This window comes from Urocitellus parryii, chromosome 12 (genome assembly GCF_045843805.1).
Source record: "Urocitellus parryii isolate mUroPar1 chromosome 12, mUroPar1.hap1, whole genome shotgun sequence".
Classification (NCBI taxonomy): domain Eukaryota; kingdom Metazoa; phylum Chordata; class Mammalia; order Rodentia; family Sciuridae; genus Urocitellus; species Urocitellus parryii.
In genome coordinates, this window is record NC_135542.1 from 91,419,820 (window position 1) to 91,436,530 (window position 16,711).

General features: G+C 43.3%; 1 protein-coding gene across 4 annotated transcripts in view; it reads right to left on the reverse strand.

The window, feature by feature from the left end:
• Window positions 1-16,711, reverse strand: part of Sfxn5 (sideroflexin 5) — a 112,372-nt gene that overhangs the window by 85,647 nt on the left and 10,014 nt on the right. For all 4 annotated transcript variants that reach the window (XM_026411740.2, XM_077792018.1, XM_026411742.2 and 1 more), the window contains exons 2-3: window positions 15,456-15,524; window positions 1,449-1,526 (exon numbers count right to left, since the gene is read on the reverse strand). In XM_026411740.2, the coding sequence (XP_026267525.1) occupies window positions 1,449-1,526; window positions 15,456-15,524 (147 nt within the window). The remainder of the gene's footprint in view (window positions 1-1,448; window positions 1,527-15,455; window positions 15,525-16,711) is intronic.

A 16,711-nucleotide genomic window follows, 5' to 3' on the forward strand; every position in this document is an offset into this window, starting at 1 on the left:
AAGACAAGAATCTTCAGATTGAAAGGGGTCAACAAGAACCCAAATTAATTCATGTTCACAGAGACGGCACTGAGGAATTTCAGAAATACATTTAACAGATAAAGAGAAGGCCAATACACATTTCCAAAGAATGAAAACGGGCCACCTGCAAGGAATCAGGAATGAGATGGCATCCGATTTCTCAATAATTATATTGGAAGTCAGAAGAAAATAGAGCACTGGTCTTCAAAAGTCTGAAGGAAAATGACTGTCAACCCAGAATTTTCTCCTCCGCCAAACTGTCAATTAAGGCTGAATACAGAATTATAATTTTTCAGACACAAAAGAAACCAGAATGTTCTTCCCATTTACCATTTTTTTTTCCCCCAGAAGCTACTGAAAAAGGTGTTCCACTGAATAAAGAAGACCTGGTGCTGGTGGGAGGCGGATCCAGAAAGAAACATTTCAGGAGAAAAAAGAGAGAACGGAAAGACAAGAGTCTTCCAATTGAAAGGGAACACTAAAAACACTGAAAGGCTGCGAGAGGGTGTGATCAGAGAAATAACCCAAAGGAAACCTGAAAAATCAGGCAGCTATTAACTCCAGATAAAGCAAAACTTTGAAAAAGAGAAGAAACCTAATCATGATATAACCAACATGACTATGCAGGAAATATCACACACACATATATATGTTTATGTATCTATCTATGTATCTATCTATGTATCTATCTATGTGTCTATCTATCTATCTATCTATGTATCTATCTATCTATCTATCTATCTATCTATCTATCTATCTATCTTTGAGTACCAGGGATTGAACTCAGGGGCACTTAACCACTGAGCCACATCCCCAGCCCTATTTTGTATTTTATTTAGAGACAGAGTCTCACTGAGTTGCTTAGTACCTGGCTTTTGCTGACGCTGGCTTTGAACTCACGGTCCTCCTGCCTCAGCCTCCTAAACCACTGGGATTATAGGCGTGTGCCCCTGCACCCAGCTTATTTATATAATTATTGTAACATGAATACTGAATAACTATAGACCCTCAAACCATGGTAACTATTTGGAGCAGGAGGTAGGGGAGGAAGAGTGTATTTATTGGGTGAATAATAAGAAAACAGAATCTTCAACTACCATAATAGAGAATGCAAAAGAATCAATCGGGAAACGGCAGCATAGATGGCCATATTAGTTTGAAATACAGATTTGTCTGTGAGAAACAGCTAAAGGTAGTTGCTTTGGGGGAACAGGAATGTTTTTTCTTACAACTGTTCCGAGTACTATTAGACTTTTCTAATTATGCCCACATATTATTTTGAAAATACAAAATTAATTTTTTAAGTTTATGAAATAAAACTTATGGATGGAAAGAAAAACTTTGACACTTTACCCATCAGATTCTAATCATTAAATTTGTCTTCCTTCCCCTCCCCACCTGCCTTTGCCCATCTCCGAAGGAGTTACCTGTTCATTGGTGACCCCTGGCCGCAGGGTCCCATGCTTGTAGTCCTCCAGTAGCTGCACAGCTTCTCTGAGACGTCTCTGCAGAGGAGAGAAGAGGCATTGTGAAGCCACAGAGCCAAAGTTCCTAACAACCATCGTCAAATAGGACCACATCAGTATCAATCAAAGTGACAATGTTTACAGGGTAAGAGAGCTCAGCCCTCAGCTCATAGAACACACAAAAAGCAATAGGAAGAATAGCACCAAATGTCCTTCCATAGAGAAATGGCTGGGCAGCAGTCTTATAATAATACTAAGGGGCTGGGGCTCAGGGTAGAACACCTGCCTAGCACGTGGGAGGCACCGGGTTCGATCCTCAGCACCACATAAAAATAAATTAACTAATTAAACAAAGATGTTATATCCATCTACAATTAAAAAAATAATAATAATATTATGGATCATTATTAGGCAATTTAAGAAGTGAATTGGAAGATGGGAGCCATGGCGCACACCTGTAATCCCAGTGGTTCTGGAGACTGAGGCATGAGTTCAAAGCAGGCCTCAGCAACTTAGCAAGGCCCTGAGAAACTCAGCAAGATCCTGTCTCTAAATTAAATACAATAAAGGTCTGGGGATGTGACCCAGTGTGTTAAAAAAAAAAAAAAAAAAAAACAGAAGTGAAATAGAGGGCTGGGGATGTAGAGTGGTAGAGCACTTGTCTAGTACACGCACGGCTCTGGGTTAGATCCCCGGTACTGCAAAAAAAAAAAGGAAAAAACAAAAGTGAAATAGAGGTACATGTGATTCCATGGCCACATCTCCAAAATACTTTGAGTGAGAAAGCAAATTGCCAAATAGTACGTTGCTGTTTGTTGTACCAAACAAACAAAATACACGTACAAAACCACATTTTTTCTATGAGAATTGTGTGTGTGTGTGTGTGTGTGTGTGTGTGTGTGTGTGTGTGTGTGAATGCATCAAAAGAGCTAGGAGGAGACCCAGCAAAAACAGGTGTTACCTGAGGGTAGGAGGGAAAAGCTCAGACTTGGCAAAGGGGTATCAGAAAGAACTCTGACCTTCTGATTTATAGGGAGGATATATTTATATAATGCTTTTATGATCTCCTTTCAACATTTTAAAAACACTGGCAGAGATTATCTACTAGAGTACATATGGCGACAATAACAAAGGGAGGGAAAAAACAAAGCCACACTGGAGCACACATGTCAATTCAGCTACTTGGGAGTTGAAGCAGGAGGATGGCCAGCCTCAACAATTCAGCACGATTCTGTCCCAAAAGAAAGTAAATAAAGGGTTGGGGGTGCAGCTCAGTGGTAGAGCACTTGCCTAGCATGTGCGAGGCCCTGGGTTCCATCCTCAGCCGTGGTGCACACTCATACATGCACACACACACACACACACAAAAGAGGGCTGGATGGTAATGGTATGATTTTTTTAAATCTTAAAAGCTAAAAGAGGGGCTGGTTGTAGCTCAGTGACGGGGCGTTGGCATAGCATGTGTGAGGCACTGGGTTCGATTCTTAGCACCACATATAAATAAAATAAAGGTCCATTGACAACTTAAAAAAAATTAAAAGAAAAAAATACTAAAAGAGGCAGCAATAATGATAGAAGGTAGCCTTTGTCCACCAAGACAGGTATAAGAATGTTCATTGAAGTACTATTGACATAGGATGCAAATAACTAACAGGAGAATGAATAAGTAAATCATAATATATGGATGCAATGAAATATTATACAGCATTTGAAAAAGTAAAATTACAAATACATGTCGCAATGTAGGCAAATCTTACAGACATAATGTGGCAGAATATATCTTCCAATATATTTTCAATATCCCCACCTCCCATAATCTTCTAGAACCTTCCCATATTCCCCTCCAAAGGTCAACAATGACCCCTTCCTTGATTCTGGGAGGCCAGATTTGTGATTGCCTCAACAAGTACAGAATGGAGCAGTAAGATCATGCAGTATCTGCAGCTAGATCACACCAACCCACACTTCCACCTTGTTCTCGAGAGGGTCACTCTTTTAAAACCCACTTGCCATGCTGTAAGGAAGCCCAAGCAGCTTAGTAAACATCCTTGTGCATAGGAACTAAACCTTGGTGCACAGCTCCACTGAGCCACCTGCTGACAGCCACACCTACTTACCCACCGTGCAAGCCATCTTGAAATGGATCTTCCAGTCCCTCCCTGCTGAGGGCCGCCCTAGCCAATTTTATGGGAACAAAGATAAATCATCCCCTCTAAGTCCTTCCCAAATTAAAGTTCTATGAGCAAAGTAACTGATGATTGTTTTGAGCTACTAAATTTCAGGGTGATGTTACATGGCAATGGAAGGTTGATGCATTCAATGATAAACAACAAAAGACAAAAGAGGATACCCAAATCAAAAATATGCCAAACAGGGCTGGGATGTAGTTCAATGGCAAAGCTTCTGCCTTGCATTCGCAAAGCCCTGGGTTTGAGCCCCAGTTCCAAAAAAGAAAAAAAAAATGCCAAATAACTTAGGGTGGTAGAGGTCATTACTGTATTACACTTGGAGGGGGAAAAGGACTAAGAAACACACACACAAAAAAATACTCTGGGGTAATAAAAATATTCAATGTCTTGATCTGCATGTTGGTCAGATGGGTATAAACAGATGTAAAAATTCATTAAGACATAAACTTAGGAGTTGTGCATTTTGAAGTATATATGGCATACCTCAAAAAATTAACAATAAACAGACAATAATGATATAAGGTAATTTATGTCAAGGATCTGATAAGGAAATTCAGACAGTAGAAGGGCCAGAGTGGGGGGAAAAACTCACTGAAGTTACCTTGTTACCTCTGGCCTGTGGAAAATAGAGACCTCAATATGATCCCTTGGTCTAAACAAGGAAGCAGTGCTGGGTGGGGGGTAGTGGTGGGGGGCATCCAGGAGGCAGACAGGGCTGCTGAGTTGGCTGCTGCCAGGAGGTGGATGCTGAATAGCCACTGGCTCTGCCACAGCAGCAGGAATTACTTCCAAACCAGAACAAACCAGCCAGGCCCCCTGGGCCATCAGGTCTGTGTGTGCAGGACCTGCAGCCAGCACTGATCCTATTCAGGTCTGGACCACAGCAGAATCAGGAAAGCTTTTCTTACTTGGAATGGCCTAAGGCTGGAAAGTACTGTTCATTTCCTTTTAAATGTATAGATGTCTACCAGACTTCAAAGAGCCACTTCCTGGAAACTATTCATTTCCAAACTATTCATTTCCAACTATTCATTTGTTTTGTTTTTGTTTTCTTTTCCCCAATTACATAAGCAATTCATGCTGCTTAAAGAAATACCAGGGGGGAAAAAAATAGGAAAGCACAAAAACTCAGTTTAAATCATCTTTTCACATACCTCTGTGATAACTCTGCAAAGGTGGAGTTGATTTTCTCTCTAGAGTCAATACATTTTGTTTTTCAACAAATTTGGATGGTGCTGATTGTTTTAACTTGCTTAAGGTCACACAAATAGTAGGTGGGTGATTTAGCATTTAAACCCAGAGTTTAGCCAGATCTTTGCTCTGCCCACCCACCCTCCCCCACCTCCAATGCCCCCAAAGCCTCTGAGAGATGGGGCAGGCTGCCCGGGCCAAGCCTGTTTCTTCCCTCGGCCTCCGTGGGCCTGGACAATGCATGCTCTACTTTCCAACGCTGAGTGGTGAATGGCCCCGTGTTCTCATTATTTCTCCCACTCTAGGGATTCTCCTGAGTTCCTATAACAACCTGGCCAGATTCCATCTCATTTGACACGGTCATCAAAGGGAGCCCTCCTGCCAAAAGAATAAGTTCCAATAAGTCCTGGTTTTGGCAAACGATGTGGGTGAGGGAGAACTGAATCCAAAGTTCCTGAAGACAAGTCTGAGGGTCCAGGAAGCTGGAACAGGCTTTTCTGCCCCCTGGGTACCCTAGGCTGGTCCTGGCCTGATGCTTCTGTTAAGACTGAAAGGCCCTGTGGGATGGGCAAGGCCCCAAGCCACCTGTCTAGAGAGGTCCCTGAGACTTCCTGTTCTGGTGGCTAAGTTCACAGAGACTTGGGGGCTCTGAGGAAGGTCTCCCAGCTTTACACCCTCCTCCCATGCTGCTGTATTGTGAGACTTGACACAAGGGCCCCAGGAACCTGAGGAGGGGGAAAGCTAGACAGGAGTCTGTGGCAGGGTAAGCTTTGCAGGAAGTCTTTTCAACCAGGAACAAACAGGCTAGCAGCCCCTGAATACAAAAGCTGTGAGGGTCCCTGCTTGGCCCAGAGACAAGGCTGTGCCTGTGCGGAGCCCTGGGCCTGGGGTAGAGCAGCCTGCACTGCTGTCTCCCCAGCTCTTCTCCACCACCAGCCTACCGGAAGGCGGGCCACGGCAGCCTTTCCTTTTATTTGACAGGGGCAATGTCTCCAGAAAGTTCTCCGCAAATGCATGTGCCTGTTCCCGCAGCAGAGACTTTAAACAGAGGAGAACCCCAGTTCTTCTGGGCCTCCTCCAAGACCACAAGGGGAAAGGGGTAAGAAGCAAAGGGACAGGTTTGGAGGTCAGGGTATTAGAGGGAAATGGGGATGGAGGGACCCAGGAAGGAAAGGACAAAGGACAGTTAGGGAAAGAGTCATCAGAAGCAAAACTGATCTTTCCTGAGCACCACAGCCCAGCCCCCAAATTAAATGCAGGTGGAGAGTCAACCCTGAATAGCTGGGGACAGGAGTATAGAGACCTCAATATAAGCCCTGAATGTCAAAATGATCTAAATATTTAATTATTTATATTGAGGTCTCTATACTCCTGACCCCAGACAGCCTTAAATATCTATAATTAAATCTAAATATTTAATTATAATATTATTTAACTCATCTAATACAAGATGGTAGTGACAGCAGGTGGAAAAGAGGTGAGTAGCACCCAGGAATATTTCATCACCACGTTCTGACCCTTGGAAGGGCTTCACTGACCCTGTGGGTGGCACTTGTGTGTTCCTTCCTCTGGAAAGTCCCATACTGTTCCCTTCAGCAGAAGTCCTTCCCTCCCTAACAGCCTATCACAGCCCCATCTATCCTGCAAGGCTTGGTACTATTTTCTCTGGGAATCTTCCAGAAATGGAAGGGTTGGGTCTGCCCCTCTCTGAGGTTCCTGACCACTTGCCAATCGTGTGCCCATCTTATCTGTCAGATATGACAAAGTGCAGGAGCTAGTTTTAAGAATCTGCAGTGTCACAGGACTGGACCCTGTCCCCACCCATCACCAACACAAGGCCGCGCATCATGGGAGTTTGACAGAATGAAGGACTGCAGCTGCTGGGAGATAAGGGAACAGCAGGGTCAGGATTAGGATTTCAGGTTCCAGGGCAGCCAAAAGAAACCCTTCAATGGTGATGCTGGGATCTGAGACCATGCTCTGCTCACTCAAGATGTGGGTGAGGCTATTCCTCGGCACGTATATATCATAGAACTATCTTGGCCATCCCCATTCTTAGAAAACTGTAACCAAGAAGGATTTTCTTACCCAAGTTCCCAGGGTGGGTGGGTGGCACCTACAAATCTCGAGAACCCTCCATCCCAGTTCTGAGCCATTTCCATGAGATATCAGCAAGAAAGCTGATATAGCAACTGTACTCTAAAAGAAACCACGGCAGTGTCTGGAACTTCCACAAAGCTGATGGCTACCTGGGCAGGCCACCCAGGTAAGAAAAGGAAGAGCAATATTATTCTCATTCAAAGCCATACCCAACCTGATACAGAAAAAAAAAAATGGAAAGGAATTAATCTTCAATGTTTAGAGGAAGTGCGTATATTGGGAACAAGGGCATTTCAGGTAAGAGACGAGGTTGGCACCCCTAAAGATAAGGCAACTTAAAAAAAAGAAGGAAAGAGGGCTGGGATGGGGGAGAATGGATGAGCAGCTGGATGCATATGATGGCAGGGGGCTCAGAGGTTGTGTCAATCCATGTCCTGACCATTCAGTAACTGGTTGCTCTCACAGGGTGCATCTTGGATCTACTGGAAACAGGGTCATGATTGTTTGCTTGCTTTCTCTGTCTCTCTGTCTCCCTCCCTCTCTCCCTCCTTCTGTCTCTTTCTTTCTTTCGTCCTGGGGATTGAACCCAGGGATGCTCTGCCAGTGAGCTCCATCCCCAGCTCTTTTTATTTTTAATTTTGAGAGTCTCACTAAGTAGCTTAGGGCCTCACAAAGTTGCTGAGGCTGGCCTTAAACCTGTGATCCTCCTGCCTCAGCCTCCCGAATGGCTGGGATTACAGGCACGCACCACCACCTGGGCTAGGGACATGCATTTTTTCACAGATTAACCATAATATCACGACTTTCAAGTGGTAGAACTTGGGGGCCAAAGTCAATGGTCACATGCAGGCAAGGTCCCAAGCCCTTCTCTTGTCTTTCACTGGCCAACTTATGCCACTCTTACTCCCTCCTAGCAGTTCCAGAACCCCTGAGTTAAACCTGTCTTTAATGGGATGTGTCCTTGACTGCTGCCATGGACAGGCCCCGGGACAGGGGCCTCCAGTCACCTCAGGGGGACTATTGAGGTAAACAGATACAGTTCTGGTAGCATGACAGCTGGCCCAAGAACTTTAAAAACAACCATCGTCTCCAGTTTGCTTATCCTGCCCTTGGGAATTTATTCTAAAAATAAATAAATTAATTAAGTTAGCAGAAATGAAGTGATATGCCCAACACCGTTTTTTTTTTTTTTTTTTTTTTTTTTTGCAGAAAAGCAAAAGATAACAACATATCTGTTAGAACTAGAAGTCTAACAGGAGATGGTTATTTATACTATAAAATGGGATCTTTAAAAATTATGTAAAAGACTTGGAAATGAATGAAAGGAAAAAAACAAGTACAAAGTATATGTTGGATGTAATAAATAGGCCAAAAATGTATGCAGACAGACAAAAACTTGACGTATATAAGAATACGAACTCATAGCAATTGGGAGTATAAACTGAGGAAATCTTGGTATAGGTTGGTAAAATTTGCAGGGCAATTTGTGGAGACATGTATATATGGATATGTATATATATATGTATAATATATATATATATATATATATCAAAAACTTTAAAGTCTTTCATCCAGAAATTCCACTTCTAGGAGTTTATCCAAAGAAAATAAAGAGAAATGCAGTAAAATTTATGTACAAAGATATTTACTGCAATGTTATTTGTAATGGCAAAAGACTTGAAACCACTTAAATGATCAACAATAGAGAAAATTGTTAAATAAATTCTAGAATAACCATATAATGAATTATAATGCAGTTATTACATTTTAAAACAACATTTAATAACAAGAAAAAAGGTTCATGATATATGCTTCATGGAAAAAAGGATGCATCATGTATACATACATGTCACATATGATTTTCTGTCTCTCTCCCTATATATATATATAGACATACAGATATAGATACAGATATACATATTGTATAAAACATCCCAAGTTTGTACATATACACACTCCAAAATGTTAATGCCAATTATTTCTAGCAAACCAGGCAAGATGGTATGTGCTTATAATCCCAACTACTTGGAAGCCTGAGGCAGGAGGATGGCAAGTTCAAGAACAGCTTCTGCAAATTAGCAAGACCCTGTCTCAAAATGAAATAAAAAGGGCTGAGGATGCAGCTCAGCAGTAGAACTCAGCAGTAGTTCAATCCCCAGTACTGCAAAATTAATTATTTATTAATTAATTCTAGCAAGTGGGATTACGTCTTCTAGTATTTAGTGATTACCACCTGACTCTCACCACATCAGAAGGCACATAATATAACGTTTTTTCACAGTTGGTGAGGCTAATTTGGTTAAAGCATATCCCTCAAGCCCTTCATAAAGCTACCACTCGGCTGGGGTTGTGGCTCAGCGGTAGAGCATCACTTAGCACATGCAAGGCCCTGGGTTCGATCCTCAGCACCACATAAAAATAAAGATATTGTGTCCAACTACAACTAAAAAATAAATGTTTTTTTAAAAAAGTACCTCTCTCTTCCCCTTTGTTATTGTTAAGTAATCTGCCAGTGATACTTTGAGAGAAAACAAATATTCTGTTTCTCAACAAACCTCTACTCTACAGAAGTAGCATCCAATAACGCTCCTGACAGGAACGATTACGTCAATGAAAGTTACACAAGGTTATTTCCTTCAACAGTTATTAGCTGATATTCTTCTGCAAAGAGATTCATTCCCCTTACCACAGTTTTAGTATGACTACAGACTCCCAGATTATTTTTTTATTCAGTGTGTTAAAATCTATTGCTGTTCTTTTCAATGCTCCAATTATCCCAAAAATGGCCACTGGGTTTTCTTTCAAGGCAATTGCTATGTCTGTGTCTTTCAGCATTTCCTTACTTTCCACAGCAATCCTCTCTGCCTCTGACCTGATTTCACCATCTCTCCAAGGAGCCCTGGTTCCTTTTTGTGGGTAATGGTGTTTAGAAACCAACATCTGAGTGCCAGGTGTGTTCATTGTAACTGGAGTGTCATTATTTCTAGGCCCTTTCAATGAACAGAACCAGGAAATTAGGAAATATAATGTAAATGTGTGTTTTGTGCAAATCATGCGTTCACATTGACACCTCTAATTCCAACACAAAAGCACACCAATTCCTTTTCTTTTCTCCTACTCCATATACTACCTCCTGATTCCCACAGTGAAAATCCTGGTTCCAATATCAGTATAGTTACTTATTTATTCTATCCAACAATGCATTCAAAATAGTTTCAGATTACTACACCAATATTAGAATTGAGTTGGTGTTATTAATATTATTTCAGTTGGTTTTCTATGCCCTTCCGAATGATAATCTGTCAACCCTTAAGTAATTATTAAATTCAAAAGAGCAAATGCCTTCCATCTTCTGTCTAGAATTAAGAGTAACTCACTGGGGCTGGAGCTGTGGCTGAGTGGTAGAGCACTTGCCTAGCATGTGTGAGGCACTGGGTTCAATTCTCAGAACCACATATAAATAAATGAATAAAATAAAGGTCCACCAACATCTAAAAAAATAAAAAATAAAAAAAAAAGATTAACTCAGGTCTGGCGCAATGGCACATGCCTATATAATCCCAGTGGCTCAGGAGGCTGAGGCAGGAGAACTGCAAGTTCAAAACCAGCCTCAGCAAAAGCAAGGCACTAAGCACACTACAGGAGGTTCACGGCCTTCCAAGATACCCTAAGTCATCTCCTCTTGCAGAGATTTCATGGACTAAGCAGACTTTGTGGATAACTTCTCAGGGATGATGGTGAAGGGGGGCAACAGTGCAAGTCCACAACAACTTTTATAAACACAGTACAATACAAAAGAGCCCATCTCTGCTATGGCATTTCTTGTACTGGTTTTCAGCTCACCCTGGGGCTTCTTACTCTTCTTTCCACTGTTTTTCTCCTCCTCTTCCTTCTCTTTCCCTTCTCCTTTTAGGATCAAAAAGTGCAATTCCTTCCCTGTCAAACACAGCAACCTCCTCCTCCTTTGAAGCCTTTGTTTAAGGCATTCTTAGAACAAAGACAGCCTTCTTCCTAAGAGACATTTTGGTGAATAAAATTTCCTCCGCCTCATTACACATACAAGGGTTGGAATCTTTTTAAAGCTTGGTCAGTTATAAATTGCAAACGAACAGCTGCAAAACTCTCTCAAGATGAGTCTCTCCATTGACTCAGCATATGCCCCTCAGAACCGGGTCACAGATGGCTCATGCTGCCCAGGATCTTTCTACTCTGGGAAGCTCCAGTTTCCAAAGCCACCTCCTCGTATCCTTGCACCCTGCCAATGGGCCATCCAGATTGCCTCCAATTGGGCAGCCACTGCCCCATATTTCCTTCCAGGACACCAACCACAGGCCCTGGGAGAGAAGCAGTGTTCTGTAGACCTAATCTGTGGACTGAGCAGCAGTGTGGAAGGAACCAGCCCTGAAGGAGGGCAGGCTCAGCTCAGAGGCTCCTCTTGCTACTTCTAGTTTCTCCTTTTGGCAATAGAGATGACCTTGCCAAACACCCTGCTTGTGCTTGAGCCAGTGAGAATGAGGGGCACTTACCAAATTGTCAGCCTGGAGACCCCATTCAGGGCCCTTCCAGAGTTAAGAATTGTTGTTTGTTGTTTGGTACTAGGGACTAAACCCAGGGGCACTTTATCACTGAGCTACATCCCCAGCCCATTTCAATTTTTATTTTGGGACATGCCTTGCTAAATTGCTGAGGCTGGCCTTGAACCTGCAATTCCCCTGCCTCAGTCTCCATGTTGCTGGATTATAAGTGTGTGCCACTGCACCTGGTCCTTCCTGAGATTTTAGGGCCTAGAATATCTTCTGGGAGCAGAAATTCTCCAAAAGGTGAACAGGTACTCCTGGAAATAATACACAACTCAGGTACAGTAGTGAAGGGAGGTGCAGATCTTTCTGGGAAACCTATTAGATCTCAATGAGGGGATGGAACATGTGAAATTTTAAACATACTTTAAATCTTCTGCTGCCTTGGTTTGCCTTGTTTTTGTTTTGATACCAGGGTTTGAACCTAGGGGTGCTTAACCACTGAGCCACATCCCAAGCCCTTTTTTTATTTTGAGACAGAGCCTCACTAAGTTCCTTAGGGCCTCACTAAGTTGCTGAGGCTGGTTTTGAATTTACAATCCTCCTGCCTCAGTCACACAAGCTGCTAGGATTATAGGTGTGCACCACTGCGTCCAGCTGCTTCGGTTATTTTCTAATAAGTAAACATTTAAGTTTCTTTGACACTTCAATAGTTTATTAAAAAGCATTTTTTAAAATTGATTGATAGGAGAAACAGACCAAATTTGGTTTAGTGATGTGGAAGAATATTGAGGTCTTTCAAAATACAAGAGGTATAGAAAAGAGAAATGAATCAAGGAAGAGAAGTGTAAAATAAAATGGTCTTGAGAATGGGAGGATGGTGGACTGGGAAAAGGGAGGGCATTGAGCTCCCTGGCCCAGGTGGCATGCCATCCTGTAGCTCACCCATCCCCAATCCCCTGTCTGCTCTTGGTAATCTGAGGCCCATTGAAATATCTCCTGCTATAGCTTGGATCTAGAATGAGCCTGAAAGGCTGAAGTGTTATATGTCCCCACCCAGGAGGTGGTGGAACCTTAGGAAGTGGAACTAATAGAAGAAAATTAGGTCATGGGAGTGTGCCCTTGGAGAAACTGGGACCAGCCCTCCTCCCTTCCCCCCTGCCCCCCTCCCTCCCTCCCTCCCCCCTCTCTCTCTTCCCAGATACTACAAAGTGAGCAGCTTTCCCTTCCATGATGTTCTGTCTCACCACAGGCCAAAAGGCAGCAGGGCCAAATGACCATGGATGGAGACCATAGTCAAAATAAACCTTTCCTCCTTCTAAGTTGCCTTTCTCAGGAATTCCATCACAGTGATGGAAAGCTAACACACCTTCCTGTCTCCCACATCCCCTTCTGCCATTTCTCAGTGAGCCTCAAAGTCCACCATGAACATCTCCATCTTTTGAGTTAAGCTCTGGTTCTGCTACCTCCTCTCCCAAGCAGATAGCAGTTGCATTGGGATTTCAGAACTGCAATTGTACCTCATTTTGCATGGTTCTGAAATTATCTTGTATGATATTACCTAGGCTAGGTAAGTATTCTCTCTAGTTTGGTAAAAATTTTTATGTAATTGCACTGATTCCTATTTAGAAGAATCCACACAGAGCCTAAAAGTTCAGCACATTTGCTCCTAAGATACGGTAGCCCAAGAAGGCCAATAAGGCCAGCCAGGAAAATAACTGGGCCCTTATTAGTTCTTGCAGAGATGCAGTAGGAAATTCATAGCAGGGTAATCCCCACATTCCTACTGGGCTGCTACCTGTACACACTGGGATGGTTCCGGCCCAGGTGTCCAGCAAGCCTCGTGTTTCCTCCCACCATGACTGTTAGCTCCCAGAGCCTGTCAACTCCAGGGCGAAGGAAAGGCATTGCTCATGACAGAGAAGTGCAGTGAAGTGCTGTCCAGGAGGAAGCTGCCTCCAAGGCTAGGGATGGCGCTCAGGCCTTCTGCTGCCTAAGAAATCTCTGAGGAGTTTCCTCAACTCAAGTTCCCTGAATAGGAATGTGAACTGGCTGAGAGTAAGTGTCTATAGACAAACACCTGGGTCCAGACCCTGGCTCCACCACTGGCCAGCACCATGTGCATGAGACTTAACTTCTACTGTTTCTTCGTCTGTGAAATGGAATGTATAATCATCTCCTCTGTTAAGAGTGGCTGTGAGTTAATCCCATGAGCTAATACATGAAAATGCTTTAAATTCACCACAAAGGAATGATAAATGTTTAAGGGGACAGATGCTTACTTTGATTTAAACAGTACACAATGTATACATGTATCAAAACATCACATGACACCTCTTAAATATGTGTAACTTTATGTGTCAATTTATTTTTATTTCAATTTTGCTCTACTAGGTTTCAAATTTTATCTTTATTTCCTGATGTTCTGCAATACTGGGTTATGTGTCAATTTTTTTTTGTACCAGGGATACTTAACCACTGAGCCACATCCCCAGCCCTTTTATTTTATTTATTGGTATATTATTGAGAGACAGGTTCTTGCTGAGTTGCTTAGGGCCTCCCTAAGTTGCTGAGGCTGGCTTTGAACTTGTGATCCTCCTGCCTCAGCCTTCCAAGCCGCTGGGATTACAAGGATGCACCACTGCACCCAGCTACGTGTCAGTTTTTAAAAATGCTTACAAATTGCTTTGCTCACGGTATCTAATAAGTATTACTATTTCACAGGCATATGCATTCCTGCACACATATACGTAAATACACATGAGAAGCCTTTAGAGACCAAATATATAAATGTATTTTAAAAGTTGACAATAGCAAGTGTTGGTGAAGAAGTGGAGCAACTGGAACTCTCACACATTGCTGATGGGAATGTAAAATGTGCAGCACTCTAAACACCAGTTTGGCAATTTCTGATAAAGTTAAATATATATTTACCCTACTTACCATGAGCCAGCAATCTCATTCCTAGTTATTTACTCAGTGAAATTAAAACATACATCCACACAAAAAAATGTTCATTGCAGTTTTATTCATAATAGTCCCAAGCTGGAAAAAGCCCAGGTATTCCTCAACAAGTGAATGGATAAACAAATTCTGGAACATTCTTTCAATGGAACACAACACAGCAATAAGAATAGATGAACTACTGATACATGCAATTACACAGATGCATCTCACACGCATTTTGGTCAAGGGAAGAAAGCTGCATGCTGCAGGATTCCATTTAGATGACATTCTGGAAACAGCAAAATTATAGAAACAGAAAATAGATGGGTGGTGGCCAGGGGCTGGGGTCAGGGAAATTGATTATAAAGAAGTGAGAGAACATGTTAGGGTGATAGAAATGTTTTATATCTTGATTTCAGTGATGCATACATGACTTATGCATTTGCCTAAACCCATAGCACTATACACCTAAAAAAGGTATAAATTATGTCTTAATAAACCTGACCTTAAAAGCCATTAATTTGTAGGAGAGGAGAAAACTGGGCAGGGAGGGTGATTAAAGGGTCCTTTTCTGTTCTATTTAAACACATTTCTGCTGTTTGAACTTTCCCAATCTGGGATCTGGAGATCAAACCAAGGCCTCACGCATGCTAGGTAAGAGCTTTACCACTGAGCTACAGTCCCAGCCCTATTTGAACTTTTATAACAAGCATATAATTTAGGTAATAAATTTGGTAATAATTTCATTAAGTTTTCAAATAATAATAACAACAACAACACTGCATTTATCTTGAAGGGCCGTTGGGAGATTCAAATGAAATAATGTAAAACAGTATATAGCAGTCAATGAACTCTAGGTAGGTAGGCAGACAGACAATCCGTTACCTTCCTCTTGTTTCCTACCCACCCCTAACTCCTCACTCCTTCATCCCACCCTCCGTGGCCCTTTAGATGGCCCACACAGTCTGCAGTGACAAGGTACAGAAGCCAAGGGGCTTCTGTTGAGAGTGACAGCCCTGACTTACCTCAGTGACAAAGAGTGTGCGAGGGTCGATGATATCCAAGAAGTGCCTGAAGCGGCCATAGAAGGATGTCTAGAGCAGGGTGGAAAAGGAGAGGCGGTCAGCGGCTGTACACACCCTGAGGACGTTGGGAACACCCCTGCAGCTTGCCCTGATGATTGGGCCCCCCAGTCCTCAGGACTCCCCCTGGGGATGATGAATGCCCATGAGGCCTCATTGCTCAGGGACCTGAAAGCAGCTTTCCCAGAGTTGAGGGCTTCCTAAAGTGGACTCAGAAAGACCATTCCGATACCTGGTGACTGTCCCACCTTCTTTTCCAGATGCCTCCCACTTTTCTCCCTCTCTCCCATGGTCCTGAGATCTAACCTGACCCCTTCAAAAGCTTCCAAGCATCACTGGGAGCCATCTCCCCATGCCCCCTGCCTTGCTTAGGAACTCTAGGGAGCATGAAGACCCTGCCCACCCCTGATAGGGCTCCTCTCTAAGGTCCGGCTCTGCACTTGGGGGAAGATAGCCACAGGCAGAGCCCAAGCAAGACAGCACAGCACCCATGGCCCACGGGCCCTGCTTCAACCAGAGTCCTGGAACTGCTGTGAGGTGCAGGCCAAGGGACCAGCTTCTCCAACCCTGCCCCGGAGCAGGGGCCCTAGAAAAGGAAGGCTTTGTGCTAAGCAGGCCACCGGCATTCAAGCCCAATGAAAGGAAACCAAGCAACACTGCTGCTGGGCCTTCGACCTGGGGACAAAGCCAGCTGGGCTAAGCCAAATTCAAGAGGAATAAAAAGAGGGTGCCAAGCTCAGAGATGAAGAGGAAAACTGCAAACACTGGGGGTTCATGCCTCACTACATTCTGGGCTCTGCCCCAAATGCCTCCCTAGAGCCCCATAGCTCTCCAAGCACTATGCTCTACATAGTGAAGAAAACAGGAGCTCCCACTTCCCTGCCCTTGCTTACAAGGACAGCAGCCCCTGCAGTCAGCTTCTTTCCTTTCCCTTCCCAATAAAGACCTGCAATAGGCCCTGGGTCATCAACATTCCTGCATAAATCAGACCCATCCCTCTGCTCATCCTGGCACCCCCTACACAGAGCAGCCTCTCTACCCCCTATTGCCACCCACCTCCAGGTTACAGAACACAGACCAGAACAAGCCTCAGCAGCATTCCTAGCTACAACAACCACTTTTCTAGCCTCTTCTTTAGCTCAAATGGCCCAAACCATTCCCCACTTAAAGCATACGTACATAATGCTCCTACAATTGTC